General features: G+C 41.7%; 1 protein-coding gene across 29 annotated transcripts in view; it reads right to left on the bottom strand.

Annotated features, from left to right (window-relative positions):
* The window catches only part of CLASP2 (cytoplasmic linker associated protein 2), a 277,113-nt gene that overhangs the window by 200,841 nt on the left and 48,490 nt on the right, over nucleotides 1-27,782 (bottom strand). For 28 of the 29 annotated variants that reach the window (XM_054019451.1, XM_054019452.1, XM_054019454.1 and 25 more), the window contains exon 7: nucleotides 23,084-23,154. In XM_054019451.1, coding sequence (XP_053875426.1) covers nucleotides 23,084-23,154 — 71 coding nt within the window. Of the gene's footprint in view, nucleotides 1-8,840; nucleotides 8,929-23,083; nucleotides 23,155-27,782 lie in introns of those variants that run through there. The other variant, XM_054019481.1, reaches the window with a different exon arrangement.

Below are 27,782 nucleotides of genomic sequence, written 5' to 3'. Positions count from 1 at the left end.
TATTTTCTTTATTATTAAAATTATAAAATGTTTTCAACAATATCTGTGCAGACAGGCTACATTTGATCTTTCACAGCCTTAATTAATAGAGTAATTAATTATGGACCATTTCAAAGGAGAAGTTAAATAAAATCAAACTCAAGTTTGCACAGGTGCTGAAAGTGTGAACTAGCATATCAATTTATGAACAAAATAAAAGCATTCCTTTAGTAACAAAATGAATGTTTTTATTTCCCTTATTTTAAAGGGATAATACAGTATGTGATTTTTTAACATACATAGCATGCAACAACAACAACAACAACAACAAAAAACAATGAACAAGCTTGAAGAGTAATCTGATTGGCAGTTTGAAGCCATGCCACAATGAATAGTCATGCACATGTTAAAAATTGTTAGCCTCCTTTGATCTATGTGGCAGATAGTTAGGAAGGGGAGATGGAAGGAAGCCAATTTATTTTTTATTTGTTTTAGTGCACTTTAAATTAGGGATGGGATCAATATTTTAATTCAGTATTGGAATACCAAAAGATGAATACCATATAGAGCAGGGGTAGGCAACCTATGGCACGCGTGCCAAAGGCGGCACGCGAGCTGATTTTCAGTGGCACTCACACTGCCCGGGTCCTGGCCACCAGTCCGGGGGGCTCTGCATTTTAATTTAATTTTAAATGAAGCTTCTTAAACATTTTAAAAATCCTGTTTAGTCTACATACAACAATAGTTTAGTTATATATTATAGACATAGAAAGAGACCTTCTAAAAACGTTAAAATGTATGACTGGCACGCGAAACCTTAAATCAGAGTGAATAAATCAAGACTCGGCACACCGCTTCTGAAAGGTTGCTGACCCCTGATATAGAGGGAAGGGCGTATTGCTATGGCGTTCAAGATATATTACAATATGGCTGCACCAACAGTTATGGCCTAACTTGCCATACACAAGCTGGTGTGAAAAGATGTATTGCACAGAGACTGGAAAATTCCAGTACCAGCTGCAAGAACTCACAAACAACAACTTTGGACCACCAAAAAAATAGGATAAAACAATCTGCCTCCTTCAGCATATCACTTTCCAAAAGCTGAAGACACCTGGAAGGGAGAAGACTACAGTCCTGGGCAGGGCCGGCTCTAGGCACCAGCAAACCAAACACGTGCTTGGGGCAGCACAATTTCAGGGGCAGCATTCCAGACACTTTGGCAGTTGCGCTCCCAAAGGGTTTTTTTGTTTTTTGTTTTTTTTTTGCTTGTGGCAGCAAAAAACCTAGAGCCGGCCCTGGTCCTGAGTGGTGACCTGGGAGTCCTCCTCATGACACTAAGTACCTATCTCAGATAGAAAGAGACACCTTTAACTGTCTATTTTCCAGCAATTCACATTGCCTGCTAGTGCACAAGGAAAAGACTATAGTCGTGTCCATCCTTTACTCCACCTGTGTTTGCAGTGTCAACTCCTGCTGTGAACAACAACTGAGCTAAAAGCTGATGGCTGGAGAAAGATCTGGCAATAAGTAACACAGAGACCTTCTCTTGGGTAATGACCCAAATCAGTCAACTGATTACTCCCTGAAACTGGGTACCTAACTAGTAAGGAAGAGCACATGCTTGTGTTTTAAAGATTGTCAAAGAGTTACAGTGTGTAATCTTGTTTTGTAACATGTTCCAACCAAGATTGTAGCTTTGAAGCTGACAGGCTATTGTTAACTAAGATTGTAGAACACTGTACATTTGTATCATCGTTTATGGTTTCAAGCTTCCATTCAAGATCTAGGTGTATACAAATATAAGATAACACCAAGTGTGTAAGCTTTTTGAACTGCCTTCAGTCTTCGCAGTCTGTCAAATGTAGGAGTTTGTCTCTGGTAGTTAGTGTTAATCTAATCCTGGGGCTAATATAATTGGAAAATAAGTTAAAAGGTTTGACTATTATAAATCCATTGGGACGGAGACCTTGGTAAATTGGCATGTAAGTAATTAACCAAATTGTCTTGTGATCTGGCTTTGTTTTTCCTCTGTTGTGTTACCACCACCAGAGATGATGATCAGTTGGCACAAGTGAGGCCCTATTCTGAGAAACTCTTGGTCAAAAATCTAAACAAAGTCACCTTCCCCAGACAACAACTGAGTACAAGTGTTATTTTCTATTGTGGTTGTGTAATTTAATTCTGAAAACCTGAATGGTTAATATGACCAACTTTCTGCTTTTCTGTTTACTGAATCATAGACCAATACTATTTTTGTCTTCTTATATATCCCATACTATTAACTCTGTTAAGGATAAAACTTCATCTTTGTGAACATAAAACTCTAGAACTAAATTCTTAACTGAAAAAAAGGAGTTGAGAATTGAAGTCAAAATTAAAAGACCCCCAAGAAAGGTGATATGGGTTATCAGTTAAGCAGTTGCTTAACAAAGGCTTGTTTTATACCCTATCTCTCTTACACCACTTTACATACAGGGGTTTTCAGACTAAGACCTAATCTACACTAAAAAGTTTGGCCTTATAGGTATCTGGCAAAACCCTCCAAGTGTATGTGAAGCTGATCCTGTTCCCCCCCTGCAGCCAAAAAAAAAAAAAAAAGTTTTTGGCCAATATAGATTATACCAGTTTGGTGAGCAAAATAAACTACACTGACTAAAGCACTTTTATACCAGTATATCTACATTTACACTAAGGCTTTTAAAAGCCAGCATAGAAATGCTGCAAAAAACCACTCACCTCTAGCTAACATTGCTATGCCAGCAAAAGTTTCTGGCCTAGAGCACACCAGTACTGGTGATTCCCACTGAAAGATGCCAAACATTTCAGGCTCTAGTTAACTACTCCCAAAGCCAGTCCCTCTTCCCAAAAAGCATCAATAGGCTAACCTTCTCTGGGTTTGTTTGTTTAAATGAATAGAAAACATTTTAAATGTGTAATTTTTTATTTTTTGTAAAGACTTTTTGGTTAACATATTGCCATCGTTTTAAAAAAAATGAAATCTAACAGACATAAGAAAACATGCCAATGGCCACAAAAATGCCACCATATGTGTTGCAAACTTGAGACTATTTAAATCATTATTTGTTCATAAATTACAAATGCCTGTTTTAGACACACACAGTTTGTTTTTTTTAAATGTGTCTAAAGAGACAAGGACTTGTTCTTCAAAGGAAGCTATTAAAGGATGGGCAATTTTTGCTGTCCCCATATCAACTTGTATGCTATTTTGTCTGGGGGTTTTGGGGGGTGGGGTGGGGGGAGGGATGTTCTATAAAAGCCATACAAAATCCTGTACTCAATCCTTTAAAGCTAAAATACTTCTAAAGTGACCACGTGGTATGTTCAGTGGAGTTTATGGCTCAGACAGGCAAAGTTGTAAAGAACTTTCATATCTAAACAAGGTATTCTAAATTGCCCTATATCAATAAGGACTAAGGGGTCTTACCATCTGATTATTTGATAACTGGGACACTGTATAATAATGGGGAGGCTTGTGAGCTACTCTTATTTCTTAGATCATAAACAACCAGCCTTGCCTATACACAGCAACTATACAGCTGGTCAGAAGTAAAGTCACTTGAAACAAGTGTCACGGAAAATCCATTCTAGTGTGTGGATGTGGGGTCTCTCTCCATAGATTTGTGAAATTTTCCGGGTTTTCTTCAAAATTTAACGTATATTCCTATCCTGCAATGTTATTAAATATCAACCGCAATTTCTTCCTCGACAGATTTGCTCCTTAGTTCTGTACAGCTAGAAAGCTATTGGAGACTGAGCTGGGCCAGGCTTCTCTCATCCCATTGGGGTTCCACAAATATAACTGAGGGCAGAACATGGCTCACAAACACTATTGCTGTAAATTATATACGCATCAGAAATAATAGCTGTCAACTTCAGATCTCATATTGAGTTTGCAGGGTTAGCTATTAAAAATAATCAGATTATATTTTGAAAACAGAGTACATTTGAAATGGAAGTCACTAAAAGAAACAGGAATGCCCCAAACACCATTTTTACTGTTACTTTGCACTTAAAATATAAGTTTCTAGTCATTCCAGTGGCTAAAAAGGCCTATTAAACCAGATTTACATTCTGCCTTGGTGAGACTGCACGTATACACACTAGCTCTAGGAAAAGTCTGAACTGCCCCATTTTACATAATGGGTGTTGACTTTGTTACCTCATAATAACCATTTAAAACTCAAAATTAGCTATTTCACCAATGATAATCTCTGCTAGAGGTATCTAGATGGTATGCATCAGTGTGGCTAAATTAATTGAAAAAGATGTTTCACAGGAAGAAGGTAAATTTTAAAATACAAGTATAGAGAACGATGCATCACATATATGGTGTATCGTCAATCTCCCTCCCCCCCCCCCAAAGTACTCTTGAAAGGAGGAAGATCATCTAAGAGCACTATAAACTTGCCAGGGGGAGGGGGATGGAAAGAGGTACAGGAATTACAAGGTCTCGGCAGGAAAGTTTTGAGGAAGAAAACCAAAGATGTCAGGGTTGAGGTTGTTTGTTTTTTAAAAAAGACAAGATTGAAATATATAAATTTTATTTAGAAGTTATTCAAATATATAGTTTTTGAAGGAAGTAGTTTTTCGTATGTGCTTTGGAGTTAATTTGCTTTTAAAATGCTGCAGATTTCTCCCAATTTCCAGTTGCCCTAGTTTTACATCACCCCTTACATATTGTACTAGAGAGAATAGTTAAACAGTTTCTATTATAATAAATAAAGCCTTAAAACTGTATTTTGCATGAACCATTTCCTATTCTGCTCTAATATCCTCAACTATTTTCTTAATTAAAAAGGTGAGATGCAGAGCAAAACAGATTTTTTCAAAGTTTTTGAAAATTAAAGAATTACTTGTGCTTTGAAATAAACATGGATGTTTTATGCATAGAAAGAATGCTAAATAAGGTGAGGCAGAAATTAAATTTTTTTCCTCCCTATATAATTTGGCCTACATTTTCAGAAGTGACTAGTACTTTTCAATGCCCAACTAGACTCACCTTAATGTGGCCTGAATTTCAGGAGGATGAGTGTTCAAGCACAATGAAAAGGCAGACTAGAAAACTGGATAGCAGAAACAAGGATTTGCCAGAACATTTTGGAAACCTCCAGTTTGGTCAGGTTCCACTGTATTTAAAAAAAACACTCAGGAATAAGATAGATACTGACTACTCTTATATTCTAGCCCTGTCCTCTTCCCAACATTTTTAAAAGAGAGATTCCTCAGCACATGCTGTTCTGTCCCACCTGCCTCTCTCTCAACATACATACTGGCAAGTGTTCTTCTTGCTACACAACTTGTAAATTTACTCTCTGAATGAGATGGTTAAGGACTTGAGAATAGGGGGAAATTTTCCAACAAACAAAGCCAGAGAATTAACTGAGGGATTTCCCCCCTCATTTTTATCCTTTTTATTTTTTATTTAAATACAATTCCTGAGCAACTTATTGTTTCCATAGATAGGAATAAGTAGAATTTGTGATAAAGAATTAAGTGTTTAATTCACTCATCAATAAATCTTACATTTAAAACATTACATAAACACACCAAAATCAATAATTTTGAAATTGTCTAATTCCACAATATGCCCCCCCTCTCTCCGCTTTCACAGATCTAGTTTTATCTATGAATGAATTTTTATCCATATCCCAATTTTTCGGTTCAAATCTGAGCAAGGTAGCCCAGTGCCTCTGAAATGACAAAAACACCACTGCACTAATTAGCAGCCAACAATGTGTCAAAATCTTGATTAAACCTCTGAATTACAAACTAGGAAGAAGGGTGTGTACCACCCTGCACTGGTGATGTAGTACACAACAATTATATTAGCTACATCCTGAAAGCCCTAATCTGGTTACCAGCAGATAAAGACAGCTGCATTATCCTCTTCAAGGAACAGCTCACAAGAAATCCAGTGCCAAGAACAGTTCTTGACTTATTCTCCTTAGCAGTCTCAGAATCTGATTTGCAAAGCAATCATGCACCTACAATCACCTAAATATGTTAAATGCCTTCAGAAATAAGACACAATGTTGTCATCATGTTGGCACGCATTCCATACAGTGAAAATTGGAACATTTATGTTGTTTGAGATATACTGTAATTTTTTTTTAGATTTGCATTCAAACTAAAACACTGGAGAGCTTGAGACAACTGACTTGAAAGTAAATAAAAACCCCTAATTCTCCCCCACATTCATTATGGTGATTAGAACTGTAAATGTAAATAAAATGATAGCTCAAAATTTAGTAACCACATATTTTAATATACCTTTCTGTTTGTATTCTGGAGAAAACTGCATAATTGCAAAAAACCTACTACAATAAGCCACACTGCCCACCAAAAACTCATTTCTGAAATACCAGTATCCCCACATAAAATTTGTAAGCTAAGTACCTTATCTTTACAATGTATCTATAGCTGAACTTTTATATCAGATATCGCTGGGTTTGCTTTTAATCAAATTTGAAGCTGATTCAACAGTACAGATTCAGGATAGTGAATTTAATAACTGTCCTCTGTATTTGTATAACATTTTCCAGAATTTTAGCATAGGTCTTCACAAATTGCAAATAAACAAAATCAATATGCCTACTGACTTAATGAAATATATTTCCTTCTCTTTGTTACAAAAGAAAAAAAGTTAATATTCTGTAGCATGAGGATTTAAAACCAGGATTACATATAGTTTCTATTAGCCTTTAGGCACAGGTTATCTAGAACACAAAAAACCAACATGGCAAAATCTACATTTAAATTATTAAAAGGGATCAAGTTTACTGCACAGTTATGTTTTCTTTATCCTAATCATTCCACTATGCAATATCAGAAGACGGAATTCCTCATAAATGTATGAAGCAGTAGATTTAAGCAAGACAAACTGCTACATAATCATCCTACACATTGTTAATTGTATCTGACATTATTGCTCAAAGCTCCTACACAGAATGTCAGCTGTCTGCTTGAACAGTACTTCGTTCTTAGTTCTTGTGTTAATGACGAATGAATTTATACAGAGAAGAACTCCACAGCCACCCCCAACTCTGTCAACCTGCATTCATCACAGAGCTAAAAAATTCTTTAGCCTTGTTGAGGGAATATGCTTATTTGTTAACATGCTCCAGCTTGTTCCCCTGAACTGTAAGTTACCACAAACCATTTTTAGAATATGAATGAAAGATATCTTACATGAAAAACAAATATAATTAAAGGTACGTCACATAAAAACCTGAGTGAAACTGTTTACAATCTGTTGAGTTCCATAAATAAATCCATGATCTTTTTCTGAGGAAAATAATGGAGCTTGCCGGTGTTACAGAAAAGAAGTAAAACAGCAGTGTTTACAGGTCAAAAACAATTTGCATCAATGGTGTGTGGGGGGGGAGGGAAGTGTCCCTCATGCTCAAGAAAAAAATAAATTTAACAAGTGTAACTGGAATAGTTTTTCTTTTATGTCAATAATAGACAATATTTCTAGAAATATAATACAGCAATTTTAACGGCTATTCTGATTGCAATACTTTACAGCTACTAGCTGAAAGGGTGAATATCAAAAAGCTCAAGTCCTAAAGAAAACTTTCAGGGTGACTTAGAAAAGGAGAACATCTCTTTCAAGATTCCCATGTAGACGTTTTAGCAAGATTAAAGTATAAGCTTGTCTTCTAAGATGATTTTTTAAAAGTATATATATGCATGTTCACACACAGAACCACATAAAATATTTAAATTAAATTAAAATTAATTAAATTTTAAGTATTGAGATTTAAAAATTTATTGTAAGGCAGATGAGTCTTTTGAAAGTCTGCCTGAACAATCAGAAGGTGGTTACCAAGGCTATCCAGTTATACAATCACCTTAGGAAAAATTGCAAAAGTAAACAAAGCCAAGCTATGCCACATTTTTATCCACATGCACTATATCTAATCAAAGCATAACCAACCTATTTCATTTGTCTTGTAATTCTGGACCATTCATATTGGTTTATGTAACAATGCAATTATAGCTCAAGAAAATACAACAACATGCCACTTATTTCCTGTATTTATATTTTAGCTCTAAAAGTAAACCTTTTACTAATACCCTAAAATATTGGTTAGATTATGTATTTTTCTTTTATTTTTTTTTTTATTTTTTTTTTTAAACACACTATATTCACCAGATGTTACCCAGTTCTGTTAAGATAAACACTTAGATAATAGCATTTTTTCTATTTGTTGGACAGAAGTGCCAATACAAAATGCACATGGGAAACATTTAACCCATTTAAAATAACTATTTCAATTACAGAAAATGCCACAAAAGTCCAAAGACCTGATTTTAAAATAAAAAAGTTTACCAAAATATTTTAAGGTTAATATTTTTAGTGTCTAAAGAAACCCTTTAGGTGTTTGTATTATCCTTGCATAATGGGACTTCAGCTGATGCTAAGCACCTCAGGATAAGATGTCAACCTGAATACTGAAGACTTTGCTGCACTTAGTATGGTCAAACCTTGCTTCAAAAGAATCTGTCTTTGCTCCAGAAGCTGTCTTCTCACTATAAAGCATTTGGATATTTCCCCATCATTTACATACACATGACACATCCTCTTCAGCCACATTCCCCACGACCACCACACAAAATAATGACAGACTTAAGTATCTGGCTTGCAAATCAAATTGCTATTCTCTATTATATCAGTTTAAATACACTACAAATGGCAAAGCTACAAAAAACAATTAGTCTACAGAAAACATGCATTAATATTTGTCCAAAATATTTTAAAGATTAAAAGATGGTTTCAGCCAAAACAAACGTACACAAAAAATGGATATGTACAACCATAAAATCTTACTCACCATCCCCAACAGCCATTATACAATTTAGATGCTACTGGGAGCTTTCTAAATGAACCAACAGATCAAGTAACAGCAACTATATGAGTGACTGTATGTGCCTGCGCCACCCTCAATCCAGTGCAGCATGAAGACAGAGTACTGTGTGACCCTGTCAGATCTGCAGTTCTATGCTGCAATAGCCAACAGCTGCTACACCATTTCAAAATACAAGTCCTACCTCTTGCAGAAAACTGCTTTCAATCTAGCATATCCAGTATCATTCTATCTTAAACAGTAATGGTGCACATACTGGTAGATTTCAGTTCTTTTTTTCCTCCTCTTTATGAAGGATCTGGCCTGTTTTTTATTTAAATAAATCTCTCATAGCCAATGAACGTTGTCCCATAGAAAGCATTTAATGCAATCATCAAAACACAAGGCATGTGTTCAGTAATCACTTTCTGCATCTACTCCCTAAAGATGCCTTTGCAATCAGTGACCATCACATGATCTGATGGATTATCTGATTTACATCTTTTAAAAGGGATTCTTATCCCTTTATAATTATCCTTTACTATTTACAAATAGAAAACAAGAAGCACACAAATAATAATATTCCAAATCTTCTCGATTAACCTCTTATTGTCTAAAAAAGATTTCTGATTGCTGTAAACAAATCACGTCAAAGCAGTCTGTCAAAGGCTTTTCTGTGTGCACAAAGCTGTGTCACATTAAGCAAGAATTGCTTCTGGTGGAGACAGAGACAGAAATTCAATTAACTTTGCAGCTGCAGAGAGTCTGTAATATACCTTTTGTCAAAAAGAAACAACAGTTATTTTCCAGTCCCAAAAAGACAGACAAGTGCTTCCTAGCAGGAAAGATCAAAAATGTATACAAATCTGCCTCCATGCAGAAAAAATATAGCTATTTGTTTCCTTATTTACAAGAACGCCACTTCATACTACTCAACTACATACAAAGAAAAGATTTACACATAAAATTTGTGCCCAAAAAAAGTGATACAAGGATCTTCTAATTTGATATGGAAGTCCCTTTATTAAAATAGGCATTTTTAAGAAGACAACTTGCAAACTTTTCTTTAAAAAAAAAGGGGGCTTTAAGAGATAGATGCACAATAATCTAATTATTTGGGACATTCAAATCTACTTGAAACTTAAGAAAATCTTTCCTTTTCTTTTCAAATGAGACCTGCAACAAATCACTCATTCCCACTTGATTCATATAGACTGCGACGGTGTCACATCTACAGAAGAAGTCTGCTGGAAAACTAAGCTATTTCCACTTATTTTCCTTAGTTATTTTTAACATTCTTACATTCCATATTACATAATATAAGAATACAGGTATAAAGAGTGGAATAGTGTAAAAAAGTCATAAATGTGTAAATAGTTAAAGGTACATGATCTAGATTTATTTATTTTTAAAACTGACCCCAACAACACCCAATTTGTTTCCTATGGCATGGGTAGACACCCCTAAAAGAAGAGGTGCTTCAAGTGCAAAATGCATTTAACTATGGAATAATTTTAAATATCTCAAATAAGAAGGGAGGGGCACTCATTTGCTGAGAACAGTTCTGAGCAATTTTAATTTAAGTGAGAGGTGCAGGTGTTCAGCAACTCTGGGAGGAAAAAAAATTCAGGCCAAGGTTTTTTTTTTTATATTTTGTCACAGGGTTATATTTCCCTGTCTCAGCCAATGTCTTGCTGATCAATAGTTTTTTATGCCTAAAACTATTAGCTAGCTAGGACAACAATGAAAACTAAAAATCACATGACTACCTCTTGGCCACTTGGATTGTGTTTGCTAGTCATAAAATGAATGTAATAATTTATACCTCACATATAGCCATGACATTCTCAACAAATGCCCATATTTCCCAAACCTTTATATAAATGTATTTTGTACCACATTTGGGAGCTTTGCCAATATCAATTACATCAATGCTTCCACAGCAACTATACTTACAGGGAGACAATAGCTGAGAGAAATTTAAAGGAAAACATTAAAAACAAACAAAATAAGTGGCAAAGCAAATATTTTTGTGATGTGGGATACTATGAAGTTTTTACTGTCACTTGCTTGGAAAGACCTTCATCCATAGCCTCTCCACTCATAATATCTGTCCTAAAATTGTGATACAAAAAGCTTTAACACACCACCTCATACTATCACATTTTATTTTTTAAAAATGGGCATTATGAGTGGAGACATGCTATTAAGTGGGATAACTGCAAAGATTGCGTCTAGACAGCCAATTCAGATTACCCTCAAATCATTTCACCCACTGAAGAGGAGGGAAAAAAAACCCAACTTAATGTTCTCTATTCTAATTACTTTTACTTTAATTCCCTCTTCCCAACATTTACAATCCTGTAGACTAGAAGTCTGTCAGATCCTCAAAGAAATCATATTTACAAACCTCAGCCAGCAGAACAAGCGTTCTAACAGCTCTAGTGTGGCTGCCACTCCTGTTTCCATGGAAATGGTCATTTATTTGCTGAAAATGGGGAGGTGCTTTAAATCACCTTCTCCAGCTTCACACGACATTGATTTCCATGGGAATTAAGGAGAGTAAAAGCTGGCAGTAAACCTATGAGTTGGTATAACTGGCATGAATTTATACCACCATAGTATTAAGCACAAAACTGCAATATTAATACTACAAATGTAAACAAAAACCCAAATCACAAAGGTAAAGCTTTTCATAGTAGCTAATTCATCCGTGTTATACTTGCTGGAGAAAAGACGCCTGCTTCTATCACCTACCAAATAGCTGACTGACAGAAGATAGGAAAGAAACCACTAAGTGATTGCAGTACTACTAGAGGCACAGCCAAGAAAAGAAAAGCTCAGTTGAAGACAGAATGAATGGTACAACATCCGTTAAGGTTGGAGACAAGTAGGATCAAGACCCTTAATCAAAGCAAAAACACTATATATCCCTGCCTCGGCTTTCTTGCTAGTCTATGTAAGACCTTCCATTCTTCCCTTCGCTTTTGAGACTCCATTCTTTACCCCAATTATTGCTCCTTCAGTGCCCATTTCAGTGGGTCCTCCTCAGCGCTTTCACCTCACATGAGGATCCCACAGAATTCTGTCCATGGTCCACTCCTCTTCTCCCACTACATCCTTTCCCTTAGTGATTTCACCTCTTCACATGTCTGATTGTTGCCTTTACATCATTAAACTTGTCACCATCCTCCTATCTCTCGCTGTCCAAAATCCCCTATCTTAAGCTTCTATATAATTATTCTGAATCTTAGCATCAATTTAAAGTTGACAAAATCAGAACCATCCTTGAAGTAGAAAAGGTGTGGATTGAAATTATATAGTTATTCAGTGCAAGTCTGTGTATGAACACTTATTCTGGAATCAGAGTGGCTAGTATCAACACACAGACTTGTACTGAAATAACTACATAATTTCAATTCACCCCTTTTGTTATTCCGATGCAAATTTTTGTGAAGACCAGGCCTGAGATTACTTTTTTAGGATAGCATTTGGGTTAGGGTAGTTGAAACTGATGCCATCAGATTTTTGCTTTGTTTTTTGTTCTGTTTTTTGGAAGGATGGGGAAACCACGTGATCAGGCAGGAGATGAAAGAGTTCACATCCACAGCAAAATTATTTTATGTCAGCTCTAACTCTGTTTCTTCTTATTCAATGCAACAGAGATGTTATTTGGTATTAACACAGCCCATAAGGTTTTAAAAGGGAAAAGACTGAGGTTATTTATTTTGTTTGTTTATGGTTTGATAAAGGAGGCCTGTAACATCTTTGAAAAAAAAGTTCAGAGGTTCTTAAAGCAAATTTAATTCTACTTTGTTTTTCCCAAGAAAAGTCCACAGGCAACTAGGGTTTTGAATTAAAATTAACTGATTGCCAATTAGGTCAAGTTAGCTAATACGTCTGTACATATTAGTTTAGATACTGTACAAACATTTGTGGTTCATCTTCATGCCTAACTCAACTTAAATGGCAATTAATTAACTTGAATTAAACTGTAGTGAAGACAAACTCCAAGAGAAATAAAAAGTTCTAAAAAAAATCAAACAACAACATGGAATTAAATCTGGAAGTGATTTTTATTCAGATTGTTTTAACCTCGTATTTTATTTTAAAAATTTTGTTCAATAGGTATTAACTGAAATAACCTTCAGCCAACTGTTAAGGCATTTGATTAAAGAATCAAAGATTCTTCCCTTAAGTTAAGTCAGGGCCTCTCAGACTTTTGTACAGGTGACCCCCCCTTTCATACAGCAAGCCTCTGAGTGCAGCCCCCCCTTATATATTAAAAACACTAATATATTTAACACCATTATAAATGCTGGAGGCAAAGCGGGGTTTGGAATGGAGGCTGTCGGCTCGTGACCCCCTCCATGTAATAACCTCGTGACCCCCTGAGGGGCCCTGACCCCCAGTTTGCAAACCCCTGAGTTAAGTCAATGTTCTCAAGCCACATCTTTGGGCCCTGTAAGAGAAACCTCCAGCAAAATAGGAAAGATTACATTTATCTGTAGAAATGCTAAGTATGTAGAAGCTCTGTGGGCTCCCCCCACACCCTCTCTTTTTTTAAATCCCGAAAGAATAAAAACCCTTTCAGATCTTTTTAATATATCAAATAGGAAAACAAAGCACAAAACCATTTTCCCTCCATCAGTGTCACTCCAAATGCATATGGAAATTAGGATCTGTCCTCTAACCAGCCATGTTTGGCAAAGATACTAAAAGGTGCTGGCAATGCTGCTACAGGAAGCAGTACAATAAATTTCAATCTGGACGCAAAATGTAAAAAGCATAGACTGTCCTTGTCAAAATCACAATCAATCTGCCTTCCATGACAGACAGGGGAAGCTTTTTTTTTTTAATTTCTTATTTTTGATGTTGGACTTTTTTTTTTTTTTTTTTTTTTTAAATAAATCAGAGTACTGAAAACCCTTAAACTGAGAAGAAAACATTAAGGTATGACCAGAAATATGCTGAAGTACATATTTAATGCAGAGATTTTGCCTCCATGATGAACGAGTTGAAAGGAATAATAATAATTTGCACTCATATAGCACTTGTCATCCATAGGATTTCAAAATCCTTCACCAAGGTGCATAAGCATTAAAAAACAGTTACTTACCTTCTCGTAACTGTTGTTTTTCGAGATGTGTTGTTCATGTACATTCCAATTAGGTATGCACGCACCACGTGCACAGCAGCCAGAAAGTTTTCCCCCTAGCAGTAGCCGTCGGCTCAGGCACCCCCTGGGGTAGCACCTTTATGGTGCTGGATATAGGGCCCTACCAACCCGCCATCCCCTCAGTTCCTTCTTCCCGGCTGCTCTGACAGAATGGACGTGAACACCACATCTTGAATAACACTTGTTACGAGAAGGTAAGTAACATTTTTTTTTCGAGTGCTTGTTCATGTCTATTCCAATTAGGTGATTACCAAGCCCAAGTTTGGAGGCTGCGTCAGAGCTCAAAGATTCGCTGACTGTAACACTGATCTACCAAAGGCTGCATTGTCTCTGGCCTGCTGGTAATAGCGTAATGCGAGGTAAAGGTATGCACTGATGACCACGTCGCAGCTCTACATATTTCCTGCGTCAGAACATGGGCCAGGAACGCCGCTGATGATGCTTGCGGCCCTTGTGGCGAGTGCTGTAAGCGGAGGGGCAGGTACCTTTGCCAGGTCATAGCATGCCTGGATGCAGGACATGATCCAAGAAGAGATCCTTTGGGAGGAGACTGAAAGCTCCTTCATTCTGTCTGCTACTGTGACAAACAGCTGAATGGATTTCCGGAACAGTTTCGTTCGCGCGATGTAGAAGGCTAAAGCCCGGCGAGCATCCAATAAGTGAAGTTTTTGCTCCCTGCTGCTTGAATGCAGCTTATAGATAACTGGTAGAAAGATGTCCTGGCTAATGTGGAACTGGGAGATGACCTTGGAGAGGAATGCCGGATGAGGTCTGAGCTGAACATTGTCCTTATAGAGCATCATGTACGGAAGCTCAGAAGTTAGTGCCTTGAGCTCCAATACTCTGCTGGCGGATGTTATTGCTACCAGGAATGCCAACTTGTATGAGGGATACAACAAGGAACATAGCGCCAGGGTGAGGGTAGAATCTGTCAAGACCCTTTAGGAAATGACTCACCATCGGGTTGGCAAAGTCTGACCGACCCTGCACGCCTGGCTGGAAGGTCAAGATAGCGTCCACCTTTAATGACGACAGGGTAAGCCCTTGCTGTTGAGGTGGAGAAGGTAGTCCAATATGACAGGTATGAATGCTAGAGTTGGAGATGGAAGGTATTGTGAAGACCAAATTGAGAATCTCTTCCACTTGGCCAGGTACGTATCCCTCGTGGAAGGTTTCCTACTACCAAGGAGGACTTGTTTGACAGGATCCGAACACGTGAGCTCCATCAGATTCAGCAATGAAGCTTCCACGCCGTTAGGTGTAGCAATTCGAGGTTCAGGCGCTTGAGACGGCCAGGATCCTAAGTTATCAAGTCCAGGAAGAACAGTAAGTTGATTGGGGCTTCCACGGACATTTCCAGGAGAGAGGTGTACCCAGTGCTGACGGGCCAAGTATCATAGAATCATAGAATATCAGGGTTGGAAGAGACCTCAGGAGATCTCGTCCAACCCCCTGTTCAAAGCAGGACAAATCCCCAGTTTAAAAAACACCCCAGTTCCCTAAATGGCCCCCTCAAAGATTGAACTCACAACCCTGGGTTTAGCAGGCCAATGCTCAAACCATTGAGCTATCCCTCCCCCCCCACATTGCTGTTGTATTGTCCGTCATAACTGATACACACTTCCCTTCCAGATGAACTCAGAATGTTTGGCATGCTAGGCAGACTGGTCTCAGCTCCCTGACGTTGATGTGAAGGGAGAGCTCTGACTGAGACCAGAGGCCCTGTGGTCTCCCAAGTGTGCATCCCACCCCAACACTGACACGTCCATCACCAGCAAGAGGGCTGGTTGTGGTCTGGTGAAGAGAAACCCCCCCCACACACACACACCCCACCTGCAGTTTGAGCCACCACAAGAGGGAGTTAAGGACAGGACAAGATAGAGTGACAATCTTGTCTAGACCATCCCAAACCGGGCGATACACTGAGGCCAGCCATGCTGGAAGAGGCCAGAATCTCAGCCTGGCATGTTGTACTACACTGCAAGCGGCCATGTGACCCAGAAGCTTTAGGCAATTCCTTGCTGTGGTGGTAGGAGACAGCTTAAGGCTTCGAATGATGTAGCCCAGGGACCGCAATCACGATTCTGGGAGGTATGCCCTGGCCTGTATAGAGTCCAATACCGCCCCTATAAACTCTATCCACTGCACAGAGGACAGGGTTGACTTTTGTACATTCAGAAGACCCAGGTCATCTAAAGTAGTCCTTATGAAGCTGACTTGTGCCTGCACTTGCGCCCTGGAGCAGCCCTTGATTAGCCAGTCATCAAGGTATGGAAGATTTCCACACAACGCTTGCATGCATTTGATAAATACTTGAGGAGCCACCGACAGGCCGAACAGGATGACTGTGAATTGATAATGATTGTGGTTCACCACGAGCCTGAGGTACCTTCTGTGGGAAGGCGTGATTGAAATATGAAAGTAAGCGTCCTTCAAGTCGAGGGCAGCATGCCCCTGGATCCAAGGAAGGGATAATGGAGACCAAAGAGACCATGCAAAACTTCAGTTTCTTCATGAACCGGTTGAGATGTTGCAGGTCTAGGATGGGCCTGAGGTCGCTTTTGGTATTAAGAAATACCAGGAATAGAAGTCCTTGCCCCTCAGGTCCTGAGGAAACTCTTCCACTGCCCCCAGCGTTGGGAGCAAGTGCACCTCCCATGTGAGGAGTTGCTCGTGTGAAGGGTCACTGAAGAGGGATGGGGAAGCAGGGGTGGAAGGGCAGAAGGGTAGAGAATTGGAGGGACTCTCCCCTTTCTACCATGCAGAGTACCCAGCAATCCGATGTAATATGGGCCCACGCAGGGTAGAAAGGGGACAGCTAGCACAAAAAGGTAAGGCGGGATGGATCCAGTGTCCAGACTGGTGCGTCGCCCCCGGGCGCATCTTCAAAAGTTCTGCTTCTAGCCAGAGGACTGCTCTGTCTGACCAGAGTCCTGGCCTGACAAAGGGTGAGGCCTCCTTCTATTGTTTCTATTCCGCCTGTGGAAGAAGTCTTGCCTATTTTGCTGCTGGTAAAAAAGAGGCAGGGACTCCAGCTTAAAGTGTTTCCTTTAATTAGCTGGAGTATGAAGGCCAAGGGACTTGAGAGTGGCCAGAGTCCTTCAGGCTATGGAGCCACGAGTCTATTTTCTCTGAAAACAGGGCCGAACCCTCAAAGGGGAGATCCTGTATCGTCTGCTGGCCTTCGGAAGGGAGCCCAGAGACCTGCAACCAGGAGCTCCTTCTCATGGCTATACCTGAGGCCACATTGTGGCACGCTAAGTCAGCCATCAAGGGCTGCCTGCAGCAAAGCACAGGCAACCAGTTACCCTTCCTCCATGAGCGAGGAAAACTCCACCCTAGAGTCCTCTGTTAACAGCTCCACGAACTTGGCCATCGCTCCGCAGGTGGTGTAGTTGTACCTGCCGAGGACAGCCTAGTGGTTAGATATACGGAGCTGGAGCTCCACAGTCGAATACATTTTCCTCCCAAGGAGGTCCAATTTTTTGCTTCCCGATTTTTTGGAGATGGGCGTCTATTCATTTCATATTTTTTATTTCTCTTACACTCACTATTCAAAATAAATGTGAGTTCTAAAATGCCTAACCCGTCCTGGCTGGAGTAATTATCCCTACGGTAACTTTTTAAAAATATATATTATATCTAGGTTTCTACTGGTGATGTACATCCAGACATACCTTGGTGCACATAAAATTTATTCCACACATGGATGAAAAAAATTAGAGGGAACATTGCCGGTGGGGTGGGTGGGTATAGAGGTACTCGTAGCCTCTAGAGCAGTGGTCTCCAACCTTTTCACGCCCAAAATCACTTTTTGAATTTAAGGGCAACCAAGGATTTATCCTGCCCATTCCCTGAGGCCCCGCCCACTCCATCCTTCCCTCTTTCCGTCGCTCCCTCACCCCCACCCTCACTCACTTTCACCAGGCTGGGGCAGGGGGTTGGGGTTTGGGAGGCGGTGTGGGCTCTGGGCTGGGGCTGAGGGGTTCGCAGTAAGAGAGGGGGCTCTGGGCTGAGCCTGGGGCAGGGGGTTGGGGTGTAGAAGGGGGTATGGGGAGCAAACTCTGGGAGGGTGTTTGGGTGCAGCCGGGGGTTCTGGGCTGGGGCAGAGTGTTGGGGTGTATGAGGGGGAGCTGGCTCTGGGAGCGGGGTCAGGGCTGGGGCAGAGGTACAGGAGGGGGTATGGGGTCAAGGCTGGGGCAGCAAGGTCAGGGTGCAGGAGGGGGTATGGGGTCAAGGCTGGGGCAGCAAGGTCAGGGTGCAGGAGGAAGTAAGGGGTGCTGGCTCTGGGAGGGGGCTCAGTGCTGGGGTGTGACCTCCCACCAGGCAGCACTTACCTCAGGCAGTTCCCGGTTGGCAGCGCAACAAGGCTCGACCTCACACTGCTCCTGGAAGGGGCCAACACACCCCTGCGGCGGGGAGAGATGGGGACACGTGGCTCTGCACACTGCCCCTGTCTGCAGGCACCGCCCCCAAAGCTCCCATTGGCCACAGTTCCAGATTCCTGGCCAACAGGTGCTGCGGAGTTGATACTTGCACACAGGAACAATGCATGGAGACCCTTGCCATGGGGCGTGCTGGCTGCTTCCGGGAGCGGCGTAGGGCCACAGCAGGCAGGGAGCCTGCCTTAGAGGCAGTCCCGCTGCACTGCCATGGCCGGACATCACGATCAACTGGGAGACTCCCCAAAATCGACCAGTTGATCGCGATTGACGGGTTGGTGACCACTGCTCTAGAGGTAACAAACTACTTTCGCTCATTTCTCTTTGTGTTGGCGGCAAAGAGGCAGGGGTCTGCCAGAGAGTTTTAGTGGTGTCACTAATTGCTTTAATAAGTGGCAGAGCACCACGGGAAGGGCCCAAAGGGGCCAAAATGTGGACCATAGGGTCCGATGCTGCATCCACCTCCTCAGCCTGGATTGCCAATGTTCTGTGCCAGCCTCCTGAGTTGTTGTTGGAGCACTCTGCTATCCTCCAGGGAAGGGGCATGCCAATCACCTTATCAGGCGAAGAAGAGGACAAGGCCCTAGCTACAAGCTGGTCCTGTTCCCTGCCCTTGGCACCGAGGGGATCTCAGGGGGCTTGGTGTTCTGGCGCAGCCCCTGGTGCCAGAGCCGGCGCAGTCAGTGCCGGTGCAGTCGATGTGGACACTGGTATCAGTGTAAGTGTCATCGAATGCTTCGGTGCCAGGTGCGGTAATAGCCTGGTCATGCTGGGATAGTGGAGCAGCAAAGGTATCCGACGCCATGGAAGCTGACCTCGAGTAGGACCATAGGTTCTGGTGGAAAGTCCAAGGGGTCTGAAAAGGCCACTGAGCAGGGGACTGCCGCTGACGGCCATGGTGCTGGCTGAAGGTGTCTCCGCCTGTCCGAACTGGAGCTCCTGCTCCCCCTGGATTTGGAACGACTCCGCTTCAATTCCGAGGACTCTGTATAGGAGGACCAGGAAGAAGCGGTGCCACTTGATTCCAGAGAGCGTCATCCAGGGCTAGGGGACCAGCGAGGCTCCCCCATGTGCGCGCTCATCGATGGCACTGGAGTCGAGGGGATGGCAACAGGCACAGAATCATTGTGGGTTTGCCCCTGGACGGCACCGGGGTCTCACGTCCTGTCCTGCCTTGGACAGGGGGCAGCACCGTGAAGGCGATAAGGTCTCTCGCCATCTCGAATGCCTCCAGGATGGATAGCATCCGAAGGTCCTGGCCCTCACTGACCGGTGAAAGATGGGGGTCTGGACTCGACCAGTCCCATGTAGGGGCAGGAGTCAACGTGACCCCTGAAGCCAAGATCGAAGTCGCGCGGCCCAATGTGGGTCTCACGGCAGCGGGCTCCTTCTGCGCCCCTCTAGGCATAGGAGAGCAACCCCTTTCAAGTCTCTTTCTTATGAGGCACTGGTGAATGTGAGCGGTGCCGGCCCTGTCCTGTCGGTGCCAAGGGTCTCTACTCAAGTCTTCCTCGACGCCAATTCGTGCGCCGGCAGTGCCAGTGCACTCCGAGCATCTCATCATCGGTGTGGGGTTGGCTCCATCAACTCAGATGGAGAGCTGCCTCCATGAGTATTAACTCGAGACGCTGATCTCTCCCCTTCTGTGTCCTTGGACAGAAACTTCAGCCAATTTTGCAGCTTTCTTTTTGATGAGCTTCCCCCAAACACTTTAAAGAAGAAGAATGGGGGTTGCTCTTGGGCATAAGCTGGCCAGAAGCTTCGCAGGGTTTAAAACCCTGAGATTGAGGCATGCCCCGTTACTGAGAAGAAACTGGAGGGAAATCCCCAAATGAAACTTGTATGTAAAACTACTAACTACTATGTAAACAAACTATATAAAAGAATGAAACTTCAATTGCTAGAGACAAGCTTGCCAAAGCAAGAGCGAGCATTCTGGCTAACCATCACAGATGGTAAAAAGGAACTGAGAGGGTGGTGGGTCAGCAGGGCCCTATATCCAGCGCCCTACAGGTGTGACCCCAGAAGGTGCCTGAGCCAACCCAACATACTGCTAGGGGGGAAACGCAGCATGTGCACACCTAATTGGAATTGACATGAACAAGCACTCGAAGAACACCTGTGTTTTACAGATAAGATAACCAAGGTTCAGAGATGTTAAGCAGCCTGCTTAAAGTCAGATAAAAAGACTGAGGCAAAGCTCAGAATACTAGAGTTCAATAACAAGTGCAGTATCATGGTACATCTACAATGCATGCTTGCAGTGGCTTGCGTTGCATGCCCAATGTCCCCTACACCCCCGCTCCCAATCCACACTCAAATCCCTGTAAGAGGTAAGCTGAACCTGAGCTGGTGTGCTCAGGTGGGTGTATGGGGAAGAGCACGTGTTGAGCTATGATATGCACCTTCCTCACCCACCCACTTTGTAACATGTAATCTCAGAAGTGGGCTTGGCTAACGTACGCCCACATGCACACGAGTCAGGACAGGTGCATACTGCTGCGCAGACATACCCTAAGGCAGTTGTTCTCAACCTATTTATCATTGCAGGCCACATCCAATATTACCTATATGGCCCTGAGGATGTCACATGGACGCAGCTGTGTCCTGACTGGACTGCAAGCAGCCCATGGGCCATAGATTGAGAACCACTGCCCTAAGGTTATGTATACACTGCAATGTAAACCCAGGGTTAATAGAACTCAAATTAGCAGACCATGGGTTTGTTAACCTGAGGCTTCAACATCTACATGCATTTCTCAATCTGCATCTCCAGCTTCTACACTGCATTATACAGGCCCAAGTCCAACCACCCATATCCCAGACGTCCTAGTGCCCTCCCAAAATGTGGCCACTCTAGCATTTTGTCTAGTACAGCGTCCACCAAATGTTACTGTTTAGAGTACAAAGAAACTTGGTTCGTAGGATTGGTATGGTGGGTCCCGTGCTTTTCTTGGCGGGGGGCTAGGACACCACCCCTTGCCCTGGTCTTCAGGCACCGAGGGCCCCACTAGTGGCCCGGGAAGGTAGTAGAGGAGGGAAGTGGGGAAGGGGTTTGGGCTTGCTCCTCACTCTAGAGCCCCAGCCCCTCTCAACCCCTATGGGTTTCTTACCCTCTTTCCCCTTGGGTAGGGTTATCTTTGGTCCTTGACTGTGTGGGAGGTAGTCTCCCTCCCCTGCTGGGGCAAGGTCTACCTTCCTCCAGTTCTCTGGTCTTTCAAATCTCAGCAACACACCTACAAACTCCAGTCCTCTCTCCTTCCTTGTATCACCCTGACTGCCTGAAGCAGGGGGGTTTTATTAGGTTCCTGACAGGGCCTTAGTTGACTACAGGTGCTCCAATTAATCTGTAGTAACCTTTCCTAGTCTATAGGGAACCACACCTTAATTAGCCCAGGGCTTGTATATCTCCCCTCGACCACTCTCCCATGCTCCCTGGCCCTGCTGTATCACAATACTAATTTTTGGAAAATGCATTTATATGTAATAAAACAGGGTGACAACTCTAATTTCTCTACTTTTTAAAATTATAATAGAATGCACTTTTAAGGCAATCTAGATTTGCCTCAAAAAACAACAATCAGAAAAATCCTATAAATGTAAATCTGGATTTTCTTACATCTGAGACAACAAGAAAAAATGATGAAAGCTACAAAGTAGTCTTATTGAAGTCACTGACGCAGCACCTTTTTAGTTACAGTATTAATTTTTATAATTGGCTTTCACTTAAAACACAAAGCTCAAAGTAATTTATTAATTAAAATAATGTTTCTGTTCTTTCACTACAACCAAATACTATACTAGAACCACAATGGGGAATTTACAACAGGAATTCAATGCACAACAGTTTGCCTCAGTGAACGGCATCAAAACTAACAACAGTTAAAAAAAAAAATCTAGTGAAGTAAATTGGCTAGTACAGTGAACTTGAGTAAGATCAGAGTCCTTACTTCAACCCACATCAAGTTTTCTAATAGCTAGAACAGTTTCAAAATGCTCTTTCAATTGTTTATAGACACTCAATTTTTTTTTTTTTTTTTTTTTTTTTTAAAGAAAAAAAAAAAACTGTCAATATATTTAAGTTTAATTCCTGGCAAGAGACATGATCTAACTTAAATATATGTAATGTATGAAAATCTAATAAGGAATCACACACACTTATTTAGATAGCTTTTCTGAAACCTCATTACCCCTTACTGAGCACAAAAGTAACTATTCTGAACATATTTTGAGGACCTAATTGCCTCAGTGGTGCTGCAAAACTTCACACTTACATGGTGCAGAGATGTAAGTAATGAAATTATAGCAATCACTGCAAGATATTTTAGTCATTCACATAGTGGGGTACAAGAGTGCTGTGCAGAAAAGGATATTAACAATGACTTCAAGAAAAGACCATCAGTATATGAGAGAGTAAGCATTTGTTAGAATTACACTAATGTGGAACATTCAGATTGTGGCTTAAATGCGTATTTCTACAACAGATTAACGTGAACTTCACTTTTGTAATGCTAGTAGTTCCACAAAACAGATTACAGTGCTTAATGCGGGTTAGATGTGAGTTTCATTAACCTCCGACTTTGAATAGCAATATATAGTTGCATACTTACCACTGATGTTACTTAAAATCATATTTCCAGAGTCTCTCACTTCATCAAATTTTGTAAATATTGCTTGTAACCTGGAAATAAGGGCAAAGATCAATTTTAACATCTGTGAATAAGTAGAGATATTTCCCCAACCCCCAAAATGAAAAATAAAAACTAAACTCCAACTCAGTTCTAGCTGTGTTTTCTTCATGAGCAGATTTATAGACGAATGGTTGAAACTCAAGCTGTTTATTATTCCAGCCATTAGAAATCTATGGAAACAATGTCTGAACGACTTTTCCTCTTGAATAAATTCCATATATTCTAACAAAAACAAAATTCACTTAGCAATTAATAAAATTGTATATTACAATTAACATGAATTAAAAAATCAGAAGTCTATTACTACTTACATTTATATTAATGGCATACGCTATGCTTTATGTAAACATACTACCATATTTACGTAAAGCTCTAAAAAGTAAAGTAGCGGGTATATTGTAAAAAATTAAGGATAAGATTCAATTTGTTCGGAGGCAATTACCAGATTTGTCAAAATCTCTATTTTATTTTAATAAAACTACTGTTTCTAAGAGTAGTTTTGCTTTCCAGTAGCAGGAAAAAAATAGTTATATTTCACTTTCAAAACATACTAAACATTTTACTCTTATTAAAGTAAAAGGTAACAATATTTTATGTATGATTACTAAAACAACAGAAATATGCTGATTACTCTAAGTGCATGTAAATAGACAGTAAAAGAAACTACAGTAAAAGCTGTGTTATCTGACACTTTACCAACCAGAAACTTCTATACACCGGCATTTCTGATCTTCATTGAAAGCCCAGTTTATAGTCCGGTTGGCGTGGGGCTGGTAGGCTCCCTATCCGGCTCCGCGTAGTTCCCCAGAAGCGGCAACATGTCCCTGCTGCTCCTAGGTGGAGGAACGGCCCCGAGGGGTTCAGAGTGTGGGAGCGGGTACAGGGCGTACACTCGGAGGGAGTTTGGGGGCAGGACTGGGCTCAGGACAGGGGATTGGTGTGCAGGAGGGGTTTCAGGATGCCATATCCAGGTGGTGCTCACCTTGGACAGCTCCCTGCAAGCAGCAACATGTCCCTACTATTCCTAGACGGAGGTGCGCTGCCCCAGTCCTGAGCACTGGCTCCGCAGCTCCCATTGGCCAGGAACCAAGAACCAGGGGCAGCACCTGCAGATGGAGGAAGCAAGCAGAGCTGCCTAGCCACACCTCCAACTAGGAGCAGCAGGGACATGTCGCCGCTTGCAGGGACCTGCCTGAGGCGAGCACCACCCAGATCCGGTACCCCACACCCCCTCCCACACCCCAACCACCTGTCCCGAGCCCCCTCCCAAACCCAAATTCCATCCCTATTAATTAACTGGAATTTTTTACTTAGGACCCCCCCGTTGCCCCAACATGCCAGATAACAAAGCTTTTACTGTATTCAGTTAATATCGTCCATATTCCTCATTTATCCCTGAGTGCTATGAGGTAAAATGTACTTGCATCTATGTATTACTGAAACAGACAAACCTGAAAGCAATGGATGGCAATTGCAGTTGAATATAAAATTAAAATAATATTTACATTTTCCGGGCTTGGAATATAGCCATATAATACGTCAACCTTTTACAAAAAGAATAGAGCATAGAATAATTAGGCTACATCTACACTAGTGACTGTACACTTGTCCATACACCTGGTTGTGCCATAATCCCCTTACTGTCAAATCTCAACCCCAGGAGCATGTGAGTAGAAGGGAGTAAGGTGAGTGGAGGGCAGTAAGCTAGTATACCTGATGGGTAAATACATGCCTCAGCTGTGGCAGTTCTGTACCTGTGCCAGTGTGGGAGAAAGAGGCATGTAGCAGATCCCGAGTTCCAACAGTCCTCCACCCACACTCACACAATGCAGGGAACCCTTTCCTGCCTGGCCCCTTACCCAATCTATAAGAGTCCCTGTCTGCCCATTGTCACCAGCAGTAGAGAACTGCACTGACCACTTCAGAAAGGTCTTTTACTCTTTAGCTCACTACAGAGAAGCATGCATCCTGTTCCGAGACTAGTCGCCTGGTCCTTCACCCACAGCCAGGTCCTGAACGGTGTATGGTCGGAGTACATTGCCCTCCACAACTTCATCCAGAGCAGCAGGAACATTTATCTGTACTGGTAAATTTCATGGAGAGTGGAGCAGGTAGGCACCTACCAGATTCCACCTACTGACAAAAACACATGAAGCACCTAAGGCTTCTATACTGGAGGACAAAAGACTCAGTCACTCCAAGAGAGATCCTCATACGTGCCCATTCTATCATGTGCTGAACCAGGTGCTCTCAAGGGCTCCCAGTACAGAGACAGAAGTGTCTCACAATCCCTTCCTTAATCCTGCTGGTTTTACTGTCTGAAAGGAAGCCGGTAAGGGCTAGGGTGAGGAAGCAGAAGGGTCCAAGGAAGAAGCTCCAGAAAAGGAGCATGTCATTCTATACCTGTACTCGAAGGAGCTAGTAGAGCAAGCCCCTCCCAACACCTGGACAAACCTCAGGAGGACCCCAAGCTGCAGCAGGAGCTAGAACCCAAAGCTGGTAAGTTACAATGGAGTGCCTCCCTTTCACCAATATCCCCTCTTGCTACAATGCCACACTCCTGATTTTAAGCCCAGCCCTCACTCCACTCAACCCTTGTCTGAGTAAGACAAGGCTATATATCAATAAAATTGAGTTCCCACTATTACACATTTGGCAGAAGCTATACAATTTATGGAACAATCATTTCATCTGTATCTGTACATTTCCTGGCCAGTACATAGGCAACAAAAATTTGGGGGGCCATGCATGCCAAGGGAAGGGAGGAAGTGGGTTTAGAAAAGTCCTTGTTGGGTACAGCATACTTGTAGAAAATGTATAGTTGGTTGTAGAAATTAACAGTTCTCTCTTCTTCATTAGAAGACTACACAGTGTATGTGCTCCTCCCCTCTCTCACTGGTCTTAATGTCTCCTTACAAAAGGGAGCTGCACAGAAGTGGAAGGAGTGGTTGAGAGGGAGGTTCAGGAAGGGAAAGGAAACCCTTCGGATGTCCAAAGAACATCACAGCAGTCCTCTCTTCCTTGGAAGATTATAAAATTTTTTACCTTCCTTGCCCTTGGTGTCTGACCTCTCCTCACACTGAGCCATGCTGCACAAACTAGGAGAAACAGGGGTGGGGAAGAGATCTAATCCATCGGTTGCATAATTACAAGTGCAGTGTTGCTTTGCTGCGGAGAGGTGTGGGGCTCATAGTTCTAACCTGAAACTTCAGGGAATGAAATAAAGCTGTGCTGGATCTTATTCTTTCCACTGCTGTTAGCTGGACACAAGGGCCGGAGACCACAGCGATAGCAAAGGGCTGGGGGGGTTGGCGGTGTTCGTGGTTCACTTTTCCATTCCCATGGAAACTCTGTATGCTATCTTAGATTATAGTCAACTTCCAGTTGAATTGCCTCCCAGTCCCATAAGCATATTTCAGCAAGTTTCTGCTGTACCAGTGTGACATTTTGGGGGATCAGGGAAACCAGTAAGGGGTTCTGTCACTTATAGCCCTATAATCTTGGATGACTTAATGCTACACTACTATGACTCAAAGCCCTGACACCAGTAACAAACCTACAAGCATAAAGGTCTGACCCTGGCTTTCACCAGCCCAGTTACGCCTTGCAGGATGACCTCAACAGCCCTTCCACTCTGAGTCTTCCCAAACCCATCTACTCCAAGTTTTTAACTACCAGCACTCTGACTTTTCCTCTCTGGTTTGTCATCCCTGAAGGAGTGAAACCTGCCCCCAGTTATCAGTTCACTTTGGCACATATAATCCATACTGTTTGCACAACAAAGGGCTACTTAGGAGTAAAAATAAACCAAAGTTTTATTTAACAGAAAAATTGTATTCAAAGATGAAATAGTAATGAAAAACAAATGCATACAAGTTACACAGAAAACAAAACTGATGCAACATCAGGGTTTACACTTCGATATTCGCTAAATTCCCTTTTTTAAAATAGGTTATCTATTGCCTCTGAACAGTTTCCCAATGGACCCCTCTCATAAAAGGGATACAGTGTTTCACAGACAGCACCCTGTGTAAATGTTGGCCCTCTCTTTCTCGCTATGTTCTTCACTTCAAACCTCTTCTCTTTCAAGGGTCTGCAGTTTTTTTCCCCTTTCTCTCAGACTATGGCGATTCAGCATGGAAGAAATTCCCTTCTCTCCTAGTTTTTCAAGACTAGTGGTTTCTTTTTAGATACAAATTGTTTCAACGTTTTCCCAATAACCCTAACGGTACACCATTGTCTTTTCCTGACTGGACCATAGATGGGTACTTGAAAATAGTTTTGCATAAACAACTGGTTTGGGAAGAGCCCCTCCCTGCTGTAAGATCTACTTGGAAGATGGGGTTATTTATCTGTAACTGGAGGGTCTTCGAGATGTGTGGTCCCTATTTTTATTCCAAATGTGAGTGCACGTAGGCGCCATGTGCCAGACACGGAAGATTTTCGTAGCAATGGCCACTGACCCATGCATACATCATTCATCGCCTCATATTTCTGGTGACATTATATTAGGCTGTGCAGGTCAACGCCTCTTCAGTCACCCATTTACCACCAAGCAGACGGGAACAGAGGGTGGGTATTGGAATACAAATTGGGACCCCACATCTTGAAGAACTTC

The sequence above is a fragment of the Malaclemys terrapin genome, chromosome 2 (genome assembly GCF_027887155.1).
Source record: "Malaclemys terrapin pileata isolate rMalTer1 chromosome 2, rMalTer1.hap1, whole genome shotgun sequence".
In the NCBI taxonomy this organism is placed as follows: Eukaryota; Metazoa; Chordata; order Testudines; family Emydidae; genus Malaclemys; species Malaclemys terrapin.
The sequence above is the reverse complement of the archived record's forward strand: the minus strand, read 5'-3'. Positions and strand labels throughout refer to the sequence as shown.